At 41.1% G+C, this 20,319-nt stretch overlaps 1 protein-coding gene across 1 annotated transcript in view; it reads left to right on the top strand.

The window, feature by feature from the left end:
• The window catches only part of me1 (malic enzyme 1, NADP(+)-dependent, cytosolic), an 87,440-nt gene that overhangs the window by 19,648 nt on the left and 47,473 nt on the right, over positions 1-20,319 (top strand). Inside the window, exons 2-3 of the mRNA XM_075464889.1 lie at positions 10,982-11,115; positions 15,828-15,977. Coding sequence (XP_075321004.1) covers positions 10,982-11,115; positions 15,828-15,977 — 284 coding nt within the window. The remainder of the gene's footprint in view (positions 1-10,981; positions 11,116-15,827; positions 15,978-20,319) is intronic.

Genomic DNA, 20,319 nt, shown 5'->3' with positions numbered 1-20,319 from the left:
GATAGCGAGTTTCTAATTCAGTTTCTGCTGACTCTCAATATTTACATACCAGTCTCCTTCGTAGGCTTTGGTTTCCAGTGAGCTGACTTTTCATTTCTGGGGCACATTTCGTGTTCGGAGGCAAGAACAGAGACGTTTACGTGGGCATGTCTGAACCCTCAGGGCAAGAAGTTTATCTGCTTTCAATCCCTGTCTTCACGTTTCTTTGCTTTCCTCTGACTTAAACACTATTCTGTCTTCCCGATTGTCTGCTGAGATAGGATTAACGGGGGCGCTATGACGTGTATGCTGCACATCCTCCTGTAATAGTCTCCAAACCCTGTGCAGTGTGGGGAGAACACGTGGCAGTAATAGCGGGTTAGAGTTGATGGCGCTGATGGTGGTGTTTATGGGAAGAACCTCTGCAGTCCGCCGTTGCCTGTTTGGTCAGCTGCAGAGGAGCTGCTGGTTTTGTGGAGCGTTGACATCACCGGCAGAAATGAATCCAGCTATACGGATCACAGTCACTGACTTTCTCACAGTCCTGCTAAATGTTACGTAAATGTTAGCCCTCCACAGATTCATATCAGGGTTTTAAAAAGTCAATATTTGCACTGGCAACCTTTTGAAGAAATTGTTGTTTTTTTTTTACTGGCAGTACAAAGGTTTTCTGCTTCTTCCCCCCCCCCAAGTTATTTCATTATACAAGATACACAATAGTGCCATTCTCATACACTGTAACACGTGCATTGTTCAGGCATGAAAACCAAATCACATGAGGGACACTGAATTGGAAAAATCTCAGAGTTCAGAACGGGAAATGAGATAAATGAACAAATGCTATCTTATCTTAGTTTACAGTTTGTTTTTATTTCTGTTTTCTAATAAGTGCACAAATATTGTACAGTGGGGAGTGAGTGGAAAGCAACATACAGGTCAACTTAAGAGTGTGAAGCAGAAACTGTCTTTAGCGGGCGCGCTTCCTAATTTAACTCAACTGAGATTAACTGCTGCATTTGCACATTGTCTAACCCTCTGATTTTTCTCGGGCGCCTCGGTGGAAAATCTCTGCAAGCAGTAGGAATTTGTACACTCTCATGCTACCCTGCAGAACATCTCGAGAACATATCGCGGCTGAAGTGTATCTGTGAAAATGGTTTGGCAGTGACACTGGGTCGGTAGTGGGGCAAACTTGCAATTGACAAAAATATCAGAAGTGACTGGAATGAAGCCGTAGTCTAGAATAAATTCAATACTTGTGGAAATGAGCTCCAAAAAAATTTGAATGCCAAATATCACAGCTGTCCTGCAAGTTTAGCAAAACTGGCGCTCTGTCCTGGGTGTATTCTACCTCTCGCCTGATTGAGCGGATATGGATGGATGGATGGATGGATGGATGGATGGATGGATGGATGGATGGAAAAAAGTAACAGCTTTGCCATCTTTCAAATTTAGCCTGCGTACTAACACAGTTTAACATTAGATTACCAACCATGGCTCATCTGTGTCTTCTCTCTACTCCCGAAACTGTCCTCCTCCCCAAAATGGGCCCATGTGGTGTTTGTTCATGCAACCAAATATGGACTACAATTACATTCAAAGAATATGCAGCCTCTAGTGGCCATGAGAGCATTTTTTTTTTTTTATCCCTAACTGTGATCAGTTTCTAACCCTGACTGCGTAGTTTCGATTCCTAACCCTAACCAACGTTTTTGTGACGTGTTGTGTTTACACGTCACTATGGCAACCTGTAAAATGGTGTCCATGAAGGTGAAAATCGTATAGTGAAGATAATGTACTTTAGTTCAAACCATGATTTATTTGTAATTCTTCCAAAGCAACGTTTTTGAGCCCCAACCAGGATCTGAAAAAAGTGCACTGAAGTTTGTGAACTAGGGGTTTGCCAGTCGAAATAAGCAAAAAATCCGCCTCCCAGCCACATTATCCGGATTACTGAAGATCTGCATTTCCCATTTTTAATCACCTAATTGCATTTATAGCATTTTGTACTGATTGATGTGGTACACGTCCCTTACTATGATGTGATTTGACTTTATGTTTGTAGTCTTTGAGTTTATATACCACAAAAATGTTAATTTGAACTTTTATTTAAAATATGCGTTATCATGTTTAGAGACAGATAAATTAGGGGAAACAGTACAGATGGCTTCCACCTTACATTACCTCTGTCCATAACTTTAACTGAAACAAAATGTAAAAGAAGGCCATGTTCTGCAGTGCTTTGGTTGCCCCTCTTTTGAAAAGAACGCTTCGCTTCTCCCACAAAGCTTTGAATAGAGAAGTGCTCTGTGGCCACACTAGTCTGCCAGGCCGCATCTCGGTGCCAAGCATTTGAGCCCTCTCCCTGTTAATGACCTGCGGGCTTTTGTCTCCATGTCCGATATGAAACTGCGGCTGAGAGAGGCTCAGTGGAGACAGGCCTTTCTGTCATGTCAGGCTCGGGTCGCTCTAAGTGGGGTTTGGTAATCCCAGAGCAAAGAGCATTTACATTCACAAGCTCTGAGAACAAACTCGAAAGACGCGGAGTTAGGCGGCCTTCGACATATTCGACAGATGTTTCTTAGAAAACAAAATCTGTGTTTTTGAGGGTAGGTGGCTGTAAGACTGAATTTCCTCACCTCTTGTCCGATGTGGCAATCTCACAAGCTGAATCAGCCAAGGCTTTGTGTGGGACGATGTCAGTTTGAAGTTTTCTCAGGATTTTGGAAGGGTTTTGAGGTTTCAACTTTTTTGTCCAAGTATTTTTCTGTGTCAGCATATTGAATCAATTGTTAAACTAGACCAGTCATTTAGCCCCAGAAACCACAAGTAGCTTTTCTATTGGAAAAAGTGTTGAGAGAAGAGAATATGTAATTTCCATTGTGAGGATTGTCTGTATTTTGATGTTCCACTTGTGTGTCCTTGCTCATTCCTTTATACATTAGTCAAATTTGAATCAATGTCAGTTATTCGACAAGTTTTGACAAATTCAACCTCTGACATGTTACAGTTTTGTAAAAGGATTCACAAATGTGGAGTGAGTTACCCTTCTCCTGTGAAAATGAGCATCATATGAGTAATTTGCACAAGATTTTCTATGATTTTTTGACTACAGCCCTCCAGTGGCTGTAGCGATCACGATGAGGTCAAAGGTGGACGTGAATGTGGTTGGGGTAAATAGATAAACAAACTATCAGAGTGGTGTTTCACTGTAGTCTAGCTGCATTAAAGAAATTCTTAAGGTATCTTCATTTTTTTTATACATTTAATTGCCTCTGCCAGGAAAAATATCTACATCGCATTCAACTCTTTCTACCATAAAAGATTCCTTGGAGAATTTTCCAAAACCGTACCACTGTACTTTCATCTATATGAAAATATAACGATGACACATCTGCTGATGGAAGGAGAGCATCTTGCCCCTAGGAGGATGTACAACAGATTTTACCATACGAGGCAGCTTGATTTTTTAAAAAAACTGCAAAGGACAGTTTTCATGATGGATGAGATGTTTTTATGCATCTTCTGCCAGGCTTATGCAAGAGTTTGATTTACCAACTATAATAGCTCCAGATATTTTGAAGCTAGCTTGTGACTTACAGATAGTTCATGCAGTCACTAGCCGAATATGTTTTGAAAGTAAACCTTAGGCCTGAGAGGTGAAAGCAGACCCATATGAGGTCATAATGGCTCATCCAAAAAGGGAAATTATGTTGTTGCTGCATATACTGCTAAAAACAAAACTAAACTTAACAAAAAATAACAAGTATTTGCTTTTAAAGACATCATTAGGGATGACCTCCTGTGCTTGCCCTTATTGTAGCAGAGCTGAAGAAGCCTCTGACTGAAGAAACTCTTGTTTTCTTTGAGTCACTGGCACTGGTGCTGCTGTGCCAGCAGATAGGTTGCAAAGAACATTTCACTATTCACCACAGACTAATAAAATATGCAACAGCTTGCTGCAAAATTCATAAGAACGTATCCCCCTCAAAAAGTAACGTCTGCTCTGTCCATTCTTGTGTTGCAATCTGTTGTCCAGGTGAACACCCAAATATCTGTCCTCCTCCACCACCTCGGCCTTTTCTCCCAGGATGGCGATAGTTTTAGTTTTTGGCTTATTCTTAGTCCTCTAAAATCTGCAATAATCTTTTGTATCCTGTTCATGTTCAAGATGAAGTGATTATATGCCAAATCATGCCATAAAGCTGCCAAAGATGTTATCATCGTTGTTTTAAATATATTCTATATATATATTCTATATTCGATTGTATCCAGATGCTTGATATTCTTGACAAATCAAATACCAATTTGGATGTGGATTTCCATGGTAAAGGTCAAAGCTCTGAAGGTTTTGGGTCAGTTCTACTCTTTAGGGGTTCATCTCTCATATCTTAACTGCTTCTCCAGAGCCCTCAGAGGACACATCTGTTTTCATAAGCCAACAAGCACTCTGACCTGTGTGGCCCTTTGGCGTCAGGCCGCATGACTGCTGAATCTGCCAACTTATTTCAGCACAGAACTTTGAAGTTTTTTTTCTCCTCGTGTTGTTGGAAATATCATCGGATTACCCTCGTACTTTTCACACATAAAGTGAAATTTTGACACACTTTGTTCAGGGCACATCGTGAGTGAGAAAGATTTTAGAACAGAGTTATTACAGAAATAAGAAGCCCTTTACTCCGATGGCATTAAGGAATTTCTGTAAAGAAGGGAGTGCCCTTACTGTCAGCCCACATACAAACTTTCTGTGAGACAAAGCTGTATGTGGCTGTGGCTGTGGCTATAGAAGATTAAAAGGTTGAGGGAACAGAATGTTTAAGTTTCTAAATCTTCACACTGAAAAGTTACTGCAAACCACCCCTTTGAACTTCCTGGGAAGAACAGAAAGGCATTTTATCAGTTTGTACTTTCATCTGTCTTGTTTGACCATCTGGTGAACTAATTAGCTGTTTCCTCTCTCTGCTGAGTGCTTTGGGGTGGGCATGGCAGCAGCCCGAGGTTAAGGGTTGGCACTGCCCAGTGGGTAGATTACAGGTTTAGGTGGTTACACCGGCTTCTGGAACATGGAGCTGTGGGCATCACATGTGTTGGCACAGGGTGCGGGCACTTCAGATGTGGTCAGCGCCATGTGGAACCTTTCTAGGGTTTGTCCTACCCAGCCCAGTTTAGGCCTCCCTATGGGAAAGAGCAGGCATTACAGCCGTCAAGCATCCTGAAACCTGTATTCAGACAAACAAACATAGGGATGGTTTATGTGTATACGCATGTGTGTGTGTTCTTTTTAGTGAGGTTTTGGTTTTGGATATGTGGCACAGTGTGTTCGTTTGTCACCATAATTTGTTTTTGAAGAACATAAACCAAAACTTGCAGCCAAGAAAAACGTTGATTTGTTCTTTTTAGGATTTATGTTGCATGTTCATTTAAATTCTCGCCTCCCCTTTGCGACCAAGCTGGGGCTTTTGGTAGAATTAACAAGCTGTCAGTGCTGTGTACATTGTATGAAGACAGGTTATGCATTTTTTCCAACTCTAACGAGAACATATCGAACGTCGAATGCACCGTTTCACATTAGGCTGGTGAGAGACTATCTTGATTTCTCAGTGGTAAAATGAAGGTTTCCACTTTTCCTTTAATCACCATTATTTTTCACCTTGCCGCCTGACAGACATGTTGACTAAAAGATAACCGGACCTCGGAGTGAAAGAGATTGAAAGTTCTCTTTAAATGCACAGGGCAAGGGCATCGCAAAGCCAATATTCATGCAAAAGAAGTCAAAGAGATGTCAAAACGGTGTCAACAGATCCCACGCTTTCCCAGCCAAACTCTCTGAAGCGTGCACTGCTAATCTTCCTGGTCATGAAACTCCCTCACCCACCCCTCCCAACCACCAGCCCCTACCCTTTTCTTTCTCCGTGCCTGCTGCTCAGCCCTGACTTCATGAGCCGTATCCTTAATCACAAAGTCACTCCATGGCAAAGGATTTCCCCCTCTGGAAGACCAAGCTTTCTGCTCCTTTGATTGGAATGTTTATTGGCCATTTTGGGCCAGACTCTATAGACAGTATCTGTTTCATATGTTAGACTTGCAGGCTTTGAGCTGTGTTGGTAATTATTTTTAATGAAGCATGGCATTGTTTTCATGCTTGCTTTCAGTCACATTAAAGGGCTGTGATATATGGTGAAGTGTATATCCAACTTTAAATTCTTACACTTATCTACACTGTAAATCGTAAGTCATCCACAGGGCAAAAGTGCAGCGCAGAATGTTCGTGATATAGTGGCTGAGGAGGTAGAGGCAAAAGATGGCAGTTTGATCGCTTGCTTCTCAGTCCACAAGTCGAAATGTCCCCTGTCAAAGAAACCACATCGCCCCATGCATCCACCTGTGTGTGGGTGAAGTATTTAAAAAAAAAAGAGCTGTATGAGTGAATGGGACTTATACTGTAAAGCAAAAAGACTTCACTAGAAGAACTGATTTCAGCCAAAATGGACAACCACTGTCGGTACAGTACAAGCGTCCGTACTAATGGATCCTTATCAATCACATAGCCTGACTCTCTGCTATTATGATGTTTTATCTGATTATATACAAAGAACTGATAGTATGAACTTCAGATTTTGCTATCTCTATCGAACAATGTTGCATTTATCTGCCTCGTTGTATTATGCGAACCAAGAAGTCTTCTCTCAGCCTGAGATGTATTCGAGTTAGGTCCAAGTGGAAGAAGAATCAGCCGTTTAAAACACTTGCTGCCTTCTTTTTCTTTTTCTTTTTTCACATTTTACCGGTTTAAAGAGTCATTTACAAACAGCAAGATTCAAGGCTGCTCCAAGTTCCTTTGTTCAATTGTTCCTGTTTGGGGACAGAGAGTATGTTCAACAGCAACCTTCATTTTGGTTAGTTCTTATTGTACGATTTTAAAAAGAAACAACTATATTATTTTAAAATAAGACATACAGAAGATTACCAGCAGGCAAGTACAAACAACTAGTTTCTGGGGGAGTTTTAGCTCTCGAACAGTGCATGCTGGGAAGTGTGCTCTTATGTCCGGTAATGATTTTATTCAAGTCTGAAGGCAAGTTAGGGGGAAAAATGGTGATTGATTGGTCTGTAAATTGAAACTTAGCAAGTTCTGTGAACATAAAAGTTGCAGCTGCATTTTTTTTTTTGTTCTACCAAACACAGCATCCAACTGCATCAAAGGTAACAAATGTTGTTAGGTGTGTTCAGTTTAAGTCATTTAGCCAGTGATAAATGAAGCCATGGGTTTTTTTTGTCTTTTAAAACTCCTCCCAGGTTTAAAATCTGCAGCAGGGAGTGAAAAATCAAACGTGAAAAGCCTGAGAGCAGGAAAAGCTCTGGAAAAGTGAAACGTCAACATAGAATTATGGGGGCTAATTATAGTGTTGCTTGTGTGCAAATCTGCTCAGTTAATCTGTGCAATGAGAGAGCTGTTTGTCGAAAAAGGAAGTGCAAGTCAACACGAATAAGGTGTGTTTTCTTTCAGAAGTCCCTGCTTCTTTTTCAAATCGATGCCCAATAAACCAGACGCAGCTACTGCTCTCGCTGTAAACCTACACAGTATGCAGTCAGCTCTCTGTGAGCGTATCTCGGCTAATGAAAGAGCAGTGAGAGTCTGTGTTTAGAGCCTCGCATTAAGCCCAGTTGGCCCCGTGTATTTTAAGGCTCCTTTCTGCCGTTCGTCCCTCCATGTCTAGCTCCCGTTGACAGCCGAGCAGCGGTGGGCCAGCTGCAGTTCCAAACGCACGGGTCTGTCGCAAACAGATGGCTCTCTGGAGCACAGAAAATATTTTTTCACATTCGAGGAAGGTTGTAATTCAGAGCTGCTTCTGTCTTTTTGAGGTTGGTTAAGTATAGACTGCATCAGGCCTCATCTAACGGCAGACAGATCTGGCCTTGTGTTTGACTGATGCCTTTTCTTTTTTTTTTTTTGACAGTCAGCCCTAAATTTAATATTGTCAACTAAATGACTAAGATTGGTTCTGTGAATTGACATTTAAACAGTGTCAGCATCTGTAATTACACAGCCTGCAGTAATCTCTGCGAGCTTGTTCTGCAGACAGTAAAAAAAACAAACAAACACAAAACCTTCATCTTTCAGATGTTCTGCCAAAGGGGGAAATTACATGTTTTACTTGGTTTCCCTCTTGTTCTTATTGTTAAAAAAATCAATTAGATTAAATCTAAAATCTGCACTTTCTGTGCTTTCTAAGCTTTTTTTCTTTCTTTTATTAAAAAGGTATGCAAACTTTAAAAAGTCTTCAAAGTGTGTCTGTGTTCCGTTTTGATCCGATTTCTTTTTCACAAATCTAACTTCTTTGAGTCTGTAATGTGACAACGGTCCTGGTCCAAATGGTGCTGGCTGGGGCCAGGCGTCCGTGTGTGGGAACCAAAGCGCACATTAACAGTCCAGCCTCCCTTCTCTCTCAGTGGTCAGCAGCGTTTGCTGGCATGTTCAGGCCGAGGGCCGCTAAACTTTCATGGGACGCTAAACTTTCATGGATGTAGACAGGCCTGAGAATGGCCAGAGTATCATGCCTCACTTACGCTCAATAGCAGAGAATGATATTCCAGGTTTAAATATGGCCTTGGTCTGGCAACATGGACGAGCTTGTTGTGGGTGTTTTCGGGGATAAATCTTTTTTTTCTTTCTTTCATTTCTCCGTCCTGTTCTTCAGAGGTGCTGTGCCGCGGATAATCTGGTCTTTAGATAAAATGGAGATCTGGAACAAGTCTTTTAGTAGATTCAGCTGGATTCATATGATCAATTGATCTGATGTGTTTTAGCACAACTCACAAATGTCTCTGTTAGGGCTGTCACAACGTCCATATTTTGCCTGTGTAATTTTTGCAGCCAAAAGCTTCTTCCATTGATGTCACGATAATTATTGCGACATCAGAAAAAGACTTCTTTTAGCAGTTGAATTATAGTGAAAGTAAAAGGTAATAAACTTTAAAACTACGACTAAACGACTAAAACCAGTCTGTATTCAGTACAATTTTGATAGTATTAGCTGAGGTCAAATTGTGAGTCATAAGTCTGTTTTCCTCAGATCATGTTCTTTAGGTTTTGAAAAGAAATAGCAGCTTTATTTCTAAACGCTGGTCTCCTCTCTGCTATTTCTCCTCTGCCGTGACATCTTCTGTTAACTGGAGCTCCATCTCCGGTGAGCGTCATTCTCACTCTGTTGCAACAAGTAACTTTGTTGCTTTGTTCATGCGGAGTGAGAAGATTTCCTCCAATCCACAAGGCTTAAGAGCCTCAGGCTCACTGGCAACACTGCCTGATCTCGCTTTGAGGTGTGTTACCTGTTCTGAGTGAGATCATTGACTCCTCTCTGGAATAACATCCCATGTCAAAGGTGATTTACAACCTGGGTTACAACTTTGACACCGCACGTGTGCGTGTTTTTCAGAATTCCCCTTCAGAGGTTAGGGGTGCGCAAGATAAAAGCCAAAGCAAAGGTCAAAGTGTATTAGTCTGGGCCTTTTTGTGTGTGCTTTTGAGAGTGTGCGTTTGTGAAAGCGGACATCACACCGGATTGGGAGCAAACGGCAGCTTCTCTGAACACAGACTGGCTGCGAGCGCCCTTCTCTGAGAGCAAGCATCGTTGGATTTGTCCGACAGGCATCTCTGTAACTCAGGACTGTTTGAACAGAAAGGATCTGTTTATACTTTCTAAATATTTATTTGTTCACAGTTCAAATTAGATAGCAATACTGTACCACAACTGATTACAATTTATATTGCTCTCTGAGCAGGAAAATAAATCTTTTTTTCATGAATCAAAACAACATCATTTACCTGCCTGTTACTTTGCCTTTTCACTGCAAACAAGAACTTCCAGTAGCACAGAGCTCCGTGAGTGCATTTTCTGCAAATTTGCTCAAGTGTAAAGAAGCAGTTTTAGAAAAGAATGCTTCAAGATTTTTAAGTGCGAGACTAATCTGATCTCAGAGTTCCACTGAGATTCATCAACAAAATTCCAGTGCGTGTCATATCAACCACTCAGACCAGCCAAAAGCCTCGTTTAACAGGTGTGTGCATGCCTCCACTGAGTGTGTGTACCTACCCGTGACATTCCCTGAGATGAGGCCTAGCCTGGTGTTGAACACACAGTGCATACCAAAGGTTTTAAGACCACATTTCCTCGTTTTTTGTTGTTTTTTTCAGACTCCTTGTAAAATGACACTGCCTACACACAGTTTATCTCAGTCACAAAGAATAAAGACAACTCGATTGAGGGTTTTTTGATGGTCTATTTGAAACAGACCGAAAACGTCTCATGTTGATACGGTAAGAATTCAGATGTTGTGATGTTGCACTGGTAACTGAGCTCGACTTATCAGCGGTCCTCTGGCTGCCGCCACCACGTGACTGATGTTTACCTGTGACGGGGCACCCAAGTGAAAACCAAGCATGAGATGTGGAGAAATGTCTGTAAACCCTACCTTCCAAGAGTCTGAATCTGAATGTAGTTGAGGATATCTACACGAACCTAAAAATGGCACCGATGTCCTCCACCAGACCTGATTGGTCTTAATGACTCCACCAAAATAAATGGAGGAAACCTCCAAACATGTTCTGCACTTGTGAGGTTGTCATTGCTGCAGAAGGTGCTTTACTTAAGTGCTTAAACAACTTGTTTTGGCTGTGCCATAGTGGGGAATAGTGTGTAGATGTATTTCCTGTTACTGTACCTGTTAACTTTATTTGATCTTGGCTACTTGGCAAACAAATTGGGATATGGGCTTGTCAAGACGTACTTATTTCCATGTAAATACCGTCATTTCTTCCAGGCTTGAAATTAGCTAAGAAAACACGGGCAGCAGTCAAAGGACAATTCCCTTCAGTAGCAAGAGGGACATATCTGTGGCTTAAGTTCTCTGAAGCAAGACATTCATCAGCAGTAGGGGTGTTTTCACGTGTTATCATGGTGGTGGATGACAGAAGTTGACAGTGATTTGTGTCTGCCTGCAGGACATGGCTTTCTCCATGGAGGAGCGTCTCCAGCTGGGGATCCACGGCCTGCTGCCTCCCTGCTTTGTCAGCCAGGATGTCCAGCTGCTCCGAGTGCTCAAGAACTATGACATGAAGCGAGACGACCTGGACAGGTGAGATGAGCACAGCCAGAAATGTCTTCCTGATGTATCTACAGTGACTTAATACTTTTATCATCAACCAATGTTACAATTTCAACGGCTCCTCTGTGCACAGAAAGAGATCCTACACCTGGAAGCTTTCAAACCACAAGAGGCAGATCAGCTACCTGGCGCTCTAAGATCTGCATCCACACCACAGATTTAACCTTATTTATCCGATCAATGTTCTCCTTTTCCACCATTTCTCTATCTGCTCCCTCTTTCCTTTGTTTTTAAAATGTTCTCAGCGACCAAAACAAAAGCTCCACCTCACAGTTAAGCTTAACTTGTAGCTGTTAGCATTACAAGCATAGCAATGACACAGCATCAGCATCTTAAAACAGTCTAAAAACTGCTATTCCCATGCCCTATCGGTGTCACTGACAATCTGTCTCTTGGGCCTAAGTGCTTTCCAGCTTTAGGCTTTTTGTCTGTAACGACTCAACTGCTCTGTTTACAGACGTCTGCTCCCCAACTCTCAGTCCTTCTTTGGTACTGACTGCTGGATGCTGTGCTTTATTTATCAAAATTGCTACTCAAAACTTTCACTGCTTGCCACTCTATTTTAATCAGACACGCTACTCCCACTTTTTAAAGAATATATTAGTGGAATTTGTTTTGATTTAGAATTTTTTGCAACAGTGGTGAAGGCAACGGCACAGCAATGCTCATGCTTTTATGTTCTAAGTTGATGGAGTCACATAAGTATCTGCTGTGATTAGAGGAAGCTGACGCTCCAAGGGTTTGCCAACTAAAATACTGCAGCCGAAAAAAAAATAGTGCAGCCAAAGGGAAACTTCACATGCAATGAGGTTGGTAGAAAGCAGAAACCGGCATAAAAACCGCCCGACAGACCCGAGCAGGTTGATCCTTCCTGCTAAGACTGATTAAGAAAGATAGATAACGCCCTGGCTGCCTCACTGGGTAGACTTAGAAGGAAACACAGTGTTCAGTAAGTCGGCCGGCGTCCTGCTATTCTGAGCTGTGGGAAATATTTATTCTTGTTTCCTCACCTTTTAAGGTTAAGAATAAAGAAAAAATCTCCCTTAGGGTTTACTAGCATACATGAAATGATTGGAAACATATATTAGTCGGGCTTTGAGGCGGAAACATTTTTACAGTTATGTTTGATGACTGACAAAGTGACAAATGAGCGAGGTTATATCAAATATGGAAAGAACAATGTCAAATGTTTATTCTTGCATTGGGCAGAACCCAGCTGTCAGCTCAATTTCTTTACTCTTCCATTCTTTAAGGGCCTCTCCACCCATTGTACACAGGGAAATCCGTTAACTTGTCACAATGTAGCTTGAATGTTCGTGTGAAAGCATAATGCATAAAGATAAGAGTAAGAATAAGTATGTCATATGTCAGCTAATATTCATTTTGAAGAGGTCATGCAGATGTTTCCCCATGAGTATTAAGGTCTGCAGAGTTACAGAGCAAAAAGTCCAAGAAAAAGAAGAAAAACCTTTTTGAAGCGACCCGAGGACACTTTCCACAAAAAAACTAAACAAGATAAAAACAGCCAGAGTGAACTGATAATAACTGATAAAATGTTTAATGACATTCAGCTGATGCCAAGCTTGGTGGATAAGCAAAGCTATGTTAGATTGTAGCTTTGCTGACAGAGCAGAACTCCTATCTATGATCTGATGATGATGAACAGATGATGTTTCGGGAAATGTCCAAGGATGAGGCTCTGCTAATATATATAGCAGGAAGAGCATTCCAGCAGGTTGGGGCTGCCGCACTGAAAGCCCTGTCTTTGTAGGTTTGCAGTCTGGTGTTTGGAATAAAGAGTGGGCCAGTGTTAGAAGATCTGAGGTTCCAGATTAGGCTCTTAGGGTATAACAGTTCAGAGATGTAGTGAAGAGCATGGGTAAGAAGGGATTTATAGTGGAGAAGGAGAATTTTGTACTGGATAGGAGACTTGACTGGAAGACAGTTATGGTGAATAACAACCCTGGTGGCAGAGTTTTGGACATATTGGAACCCGAGGCTTTGGTGATTAAGCCTAAGAGTCAGAGTGAAAGTTGAAGTGTGGAAATGTTTTTCATATGAATCGCCAATTTGGCTCTCAAAAGTGAGGCCATAGTCCAGAATGATGTCAAGGTTGTGGACCTCAGAAGATGGGAAGGGATTTTCCAACCTTGCTTAGCAGAGCCTTGGGGGCCACGACCATGAACTCTGTTTTATTACTGTTTAATTTGAGTAAATTAGAAGACATCCGAGCTTTGATGTCGCGTGGCCAATTAACCAGAGAGTGGGATGGGAGTTCAGTGGATAGTTTGGTTCGGGAGTTAAAGCTGTGTATCATCAGCGTTGGAGCGGAAGATAGGATCATGTCAATGGATAATCTGACCAAGCAAGAGCACATAAATGATAAAAAGAAGGGGTCTAAGCACAGAGCCTTAAAGATAATCTTGTTTTACTGGGGCTGTAAGGGAGCAGGAGATTTTACTTTTCCTATTGAAAAGGTAGGAGTGATACCAGGAGAGAGCTGACCTGTTGATGCCAAAATGGTGAGATGAGTGGTCAAAAGGGGGATTATAGAAGGGATGGTGTCAAAGAAAGGGTTAGGGTTAGAAAGGTCACGAAGGATGAGTAAACCAGAGTCGGCAGCAGCGAGTGGGTCATTGCTGAGCTTAATGAGGAAGGTCTCAGTGCTGTGGTGATGCCTCATCCAGTCCAGGCTTTTCCTCTTTTACTCAATGCCATCATCATGTACATCGCATTTGTATAATTTATGGCTTTCACTAGGCTCAAATATCAGTTTGAAAATGAGGGAACTTTGAATATCAGTTCCCCCTTTCAAAAAAAATAAAAAATAGAAAGCAAAGCAAAGGATAATCCCAACACGAAATAATCCAGGAAGTGGTGTTTTTACAAACAAAAATAGGGCCTTTTGTTGACTTTGTATGAAGCAGTTTACTTTACAATGACACATCTTGCCACCCAAGTGAAGCAACGGGGACATCAGGCATTTAACGTAGTCTGACTGCCTGTTATTAGGCACAGTCAGCTACAACTTGTTAGAGGCTGATAAAAAGACCAACACCAAGACGGCAAGATTTATGTGCAAAAGTGTGGCTCAGTGGCATTGTTTTGGTGGACGTTCCACACCCACCATTTGAGTATATCTGAGGGATTACGTTTAGAATTCTGATTAATTCAAACTTGACTTTTGGAGGAAGTGACAGACACACAACATAAATCAAAATCAAATCAAATTTATTTATATAGCACATTTCATGTACAAACAGTTCAAAGTGCTTTACATAAAATAAAAGCATTGCAGCAGGGAGTGACTAAATGTTTTATCTGCTTTACACTCTTTCACGTGTTATTTTTGGTTAATTAGTTAACCAATGAGAAAAGAATGAGCCCTAAAGAAGGGGGGGCTTAATATTTGCATTTCAGACAGAAGGTGGCGAGAAGTTCAGCAATGAACAACATGAGAAGAATAAACCTTCTCCAGGTAAACCAAAAGAAAAATACAAACTCCTGAATTGAAAATGGGATCTTTGATATCTGCTTTCTTTGTTTGAAAGTGCCAGAACATCATTTATTGTCTATCATAAAGTTAGCTTTGGCTCATTTTCTGTCAGTCAGCTGATGGAAGAATTAGCATACTGTTGTAGCTTTGATATCAGCTGATAATACACGTGCCCCTTGCTTCTCATCCTGAATAGGGGTTCATGCTGTACCTTAAGAGGCTTACAAAGAAACAAATTCTCTCCACATTAGAAACTGCTTGGTTTGCTCCCTGAAGAGTGAAACACTGTATATAGCTGTGATCAGCCACTGATACAGACATTCCTCTCGGTGAGTAAGAAACCACAGACTACGTTTTTTTTATACCACTAATCTCTGAGTGCTTGAAATCTTTAAGCATTTACATTGCAGTATTTCACTTGAACCCAACAAAAGAACAAAGTCCATCTTATTTCTTTATTATTATTCATGGTCAGGTCGTCCCCAGCTGATAAAGTTAGTTTGTTAACAGCTAAAAACCGCAGCATATTTGGGTCTTTGGTGTGATTCATGTGATTGTATTGCATATGACGGAAGGTAAATTTGTTACACCAACATGAAAGCAGTTCTCCTTAAGAGCAACTGTGGACACCATGCATTGTGCAGCTGCTGTGGCCTGACTTGTAGCAGAGAGGGTGTGCACGCTCTTTATCCCCTCAACAAGAGGCATCTTGTGCTTTAGGCTTTATGGAAACTTCTCTGATTAGAACTAGGGCCCTCTCTGGCGTGCACTGCTTAATTTATGTCATATGCAAACCTTCAGTTCCCAATCAGTCTTCAGAACAAAGAGCTTGTGTCGGCCATCTGAGTGCTGATTTTTATCCTGTGTATTTTTTTCAGTCATTTGGAACATAAGCAAAAAAGCCCTTGCTTGTCGTTGTTAAATGGCAGAGCAGCATTCTTTTCTTCGAGCTTTGTGTTTTCTCACATTTTCCACTTCAGGGATTTTACTCTCACATGGTTTGCGATATTTTATCCATCTTTCATGTACCCACGTGGGCACACTCACATATTCGTTCTCATTTTTCCTGCGGCTCAGACTGAGGATTTACCATCCGACTTTAAAAGCTGCTCTTCAGTTCAACAGGCATCATCTTCAAGATTGTCAGGACTGTAACGATTAACAAGCTGTGTTCTGGCTCTCTCAGATATGTGTTCCTGATGGGGCTCCAGGACCGCAACGAGAAGCTGTTTTATCGGCTGATAACCTCAGACGTTGAGAGGTTTATGCCCATCATCTACACCCCCACCGTGGGCCTGGCCTGCCAGCAGTATGGCCTCATATTTAGAAGACCAAGGTGAGCCACAGTACCAACTTTATTCTCTTTATTAAAAATTCAATTGTGTGTTCTCAAGGTAAGGAAACCCAATTTACATTACAATTAATTTCAGCTTACGTCTCCACTGTTGACCCAAACATGAAATAAGAGACGCATCTTTTATTCTTTGTCTCATACCCAGTCAGGCCTCTGCCTCTAAGTAATTAGATGTTTTATGGTTTTGTTTTACTTGTTTTATTGGTTTTATTGTCAAACCTGAACTACTGACTGTGTGGCATAATTATTCTACTGCTTCGGGGGAACTTTTCCCCATATTAAGAGAATAAATGACTTATTAAGGGCTGCTGCCAGTGACACATAGTATCATAGAGCCTGGAAGCTGAAATAGACATGTTTTTTATAGATGAAAACAAAGTGCAGTGGAAATCGTGACTTGCTTAAAGCATCAGACTTGAACGTCCGCTGGAGAGATAAGAAATGGCAGCAGAGGAGGACTGTGAGAAAAGTCCAACTTTGCTCGGGTTCATATGAGCACACAGCCTTTCCATCTTCTTTTTCATACTTTTTCCATCCGTTTTAATCTCACCCTCTTCTTCTGGTGTAACAGCGCAGAAATGAAGAATTAGCACCACCAGCACGTTATCTTCATGAAAGTTATTTGCATTGCTGTTGAAGTCATTTTCTTCTAAAGCTGAAAACTGGATCAGATTTGCTTTACATCTGACTGCTGCTTGACCACAAGTTTTTTAACCACTTTTTTACATGGTGCTTAAAATAATAAAATGTAGTTTTCAAAATGCCTTAATAAAATTCACGACTTTGAGACTTTTGTTAAATCATGTATGTGATCGTAATACAAACTCAAGAAAGAGTATGTGGACCTGTCCCACCCAGACTGGATTTTTCCTTTTTTTGATTTCTCTTTAAATAATTGCAGAGACAGAGAAACTATAACCTTTACATGGCTGGTTTCATAATTCACAAGGGCTTATTAAATAGAGCATTATCCAAACTTTGTTGATTTCATGTAAATTCTACAATAATAGCATATATCAGATGGTTTATTTAACTATAGGATATACAGCTCAGCGGGCAAAATAGGCTTGGTGGCTTGTTCTGGCAAAAAAAAAAACTTCTTGGGCCACTGTGGCATCCAAGGCTCCATTAATCTTGTAAATCTAAAAACCACGTAGGTCATCAAGCATGAAAGCCACAAAGTCTCAAATAACTAGATGTATTACAACAAAGCCAGAAGTCCAACGACTCTTAAAGCTTGTTAAGTTGAAGCTGGCTACTTTGATGTTAAAACATCTGAACCAGGATACACAGGCTCTTTCTGCTGGAGTTAAGTTGGTTACAATTCATCTGAAAGCTGTTGAAATCAGTCCAGACTTCACTTTGAGTAGTTCTGGCTTCAGTCCAAGCTGTCAAACGCACACTGGTTTCCTCTCTTTCTCCACTGTAAACACACTTTCACTCCTTCTGTCTCGCTCTCTCTCACACGCACACCTCTCCTCTGGTGTCTGTTTTCCCTCAAATATGTTCATCAGGTCCAGGTCTTTCTTGGCCTGACAGCGGAAACTCCCTGAGCAGCTACCAATAGATAGATATCATAGTGCCATCATTCCCAGGGCCACACTCAGCGCCACATTCTGTTTAAGCTGGATCCTCCTCCCTGCCTTTAACCTTCCTCAGGTGGTTTCAAGTGTTTGGTTTGTTTTGACTTTTAATTAGACCGAAAGGGGAGAGACCACCCTAGTTAACTGCCATTTGTGGTCACTCCCTGCTGTTACATGCATAATTACCTTTTCCCTTGAAGAGGATGAATGCAATCCACTAACCTGCTAACCTCCCTATGTTAGAGAGCCATTCTTTGTAGCCAGCAATATTTTAGCTAAAATTGACAACTGAAATGGGAAGAAAATATCATAAACAAGCTGAACTTTAATCATGAGATACCTTTAGGAAGGTAAAACTCATATTTTGAAAGTAGACAATGCATTAAAAGATAGTAACATACCAAGTAGCTGTGAAGATGTGCTGATTATTTTCCCCAATGACTATGTTACAGTGGCCCAATGTTGCTTTATTGGTCATGGCTTCATTTATACAACCTTTTTAGGTACTTTTGATTAGCTGTGAAACCACTCTTTCCTAATCATGTCCAAACAGTTTTATTGGAAATGCTTTCCATTGGGTACATTTGGGATGTTTGGCAACTCAAATTCTCCCATGCACATAACTTTGTTACCCAACAGCTCCCTGTTTCCCCATCTCTGCAGAACCAAGTGGAAAATATTCCTAGCATGCATCCCTTCTCCTCACACTGAGCCCTCTGGAGGAGTCATTTTAAACATTCCCTCTGTCTCCCGGCTGCGTGGGCCGGGTGCCGCTGCCAGGGCCCACAGCTTCTAGAAATGTGCATCAGGGGGTCAATTATAAAAAACAAACAAAAAAAAAAACAAGGATATAATTGACTATCCTCAGCAAATATGGGTTTTTAGCCAGATTGTTTCTCTTCGCCAACCATGCCTGAGAAAAGAGAAAAAAAAAACAGTGGTCTAGCTGTGCTGGCTGTCAGCAAAATATAGTGCAGTGTCACAATAAAGGCTCAAAAGTTGTTAATGTTCTACATTTTCCATAAGCTTTTCACATCACAGATGCAGTGTACGTTTTCTATTTGTTACTAAAGTCAAGGTTCTATTGTTTATTTGGCCACAAACAGGCCAAGAAGGATATGGCAGAAAGTGCTAATCCAATGATGTTTGGGCAAGAGGTTTCTTGTTGGAGCCTCATCCTGCACATTCTCCACAGTACTTTCTTACTTTCCTCTCAGCCAAGATGTAGTATATGCGGTTATAATTCATGTACACGGTAAGGTATAGAAGTAAAAATATACCTTGTAACATTGATGCAAAATGTTTATGATGCAGCTTGTACATTTTACTATTCATGGGTTGTGATTCTTGTCATGTCACCCGGATGCTGCCCTACAGAGAACAACATTGTAGAGATACATTATCATCTCTAAATTAGCAGCCATTGATGGTGAAACTTCTACATTTTGACATGTGGAAAATTCCATATTTTCTTTTTGTATTAAAATACATATAACAGACAATTATGAATGAAGTTGAAATAACTTTGGACTTTTTTAAAAAAAATTCTCATTTCCCAATGACTTGACTGTAGGTAACTGAATCATCTTTGAATCTTGCTTTACATCACCCCTGACTCAGCAAGTCTTGATGTATTTGAACATGGAGGATCAAAGTGCACCTGCTTTTTCTGCTTGGTGTATCTGGAGTGTAAAATACTGTTCTGTTTCTGTTTCTGCTTTTTACTCACGGGCATCACTTTAGAAATCCTCTTAATGGATTACTGATGCCGACATTTGTGCATGCTTGTGTGCATGCGTGTCTCCAGACCACCGTAGTTGTAAATTAGGTATCTAATCATCAGATTATAGGTTTCTGTGTGGAGACACCGGCATTTCCTTGTCTTGCCTGATGTTACCAGCTAATCTTCCTAATGCAGACTAAACACTCCAACACCAGGCTCTGTACCAGAGGCCAAAGGCCAAACGCCATTAGGTGTCAAAACACTTCTGATCCACTGATCTTCAAATGAGGCAGAGCCAGGACGGTAGAGCCAGAGAAAGGAGCACATTCACATCGTAAGAAGATTAGTGGACATGCTTACTTATGTTGGTTTGTTTGCCTTTAAGTCGGCAGAGTATTGAGCAGAGAAAGTTAGTCTGTTTTCACCATAAATATGGGTTGTGCACTTTGTTGGACTGCTGAAAATATTCACGAGTGATAAATTATAATGTTTTGTGGTGGAAAGATGATCCCAAGAATAGCTGGAAAGTAATTGGTTTTAGTTCAGTCATTTCCGATGCCACTCCATGGTGCGCTGAGTGTCTAAATGGACTGATGATACTCCCTTTTAAACAAAGAATCTGCTTGTTCAGGGGGCTCCTGAGGTACATGAAATGCAGCAATCCATCATGCTGATGGAGATTTATGATCACTGGTATCCAATTAGTGGATTCCTGGTTGAGTGCGTAGGGATGGCTGGTCTCTTATGCTGCTTGTCAGGACCTGGAAAAGCATTTTGAAACTCCCTATAGATAGCGTAGGGTGTGGACAAGGTGGCGTCTTTTTCTTGACCCTGTAATTACGATAAGAAATGGTCATTTCATGTTTTAAAGAATAGAATTGTTCCCTGTTACAAATGTCTTAGTTTCTTAAATCAACGTTCAAAGTTAGACCGAACAGTTAAGGCTGAACTTGTTCAAACGGAGTATCAATTATTATAACGCATTTTTCAATCAGTGACCACAAAGCCTTCAGAGAAT

The sequence above is a fragment of the Odontesthes bonariensis genome, chromosome 5 (assembly GCF_027942865.1).
Source record: "Odontesthes bonariensis isolate fOdoBon6 chromosome 5, fOdoBon6.hap1, whole genome shotgun sequence".
Classification (NCBI taxonomy): Eukaryota; Metazoa; Chordata; class Actinopteri; order Atheriniformes; family Atherinopsidae; genus Odontesthes; species Odontesthes bonariensis.
Note: the sequence above shows the minus strand (reverse complement) of the source record. Positions and strands in the feature narration are given on the sequence as shown.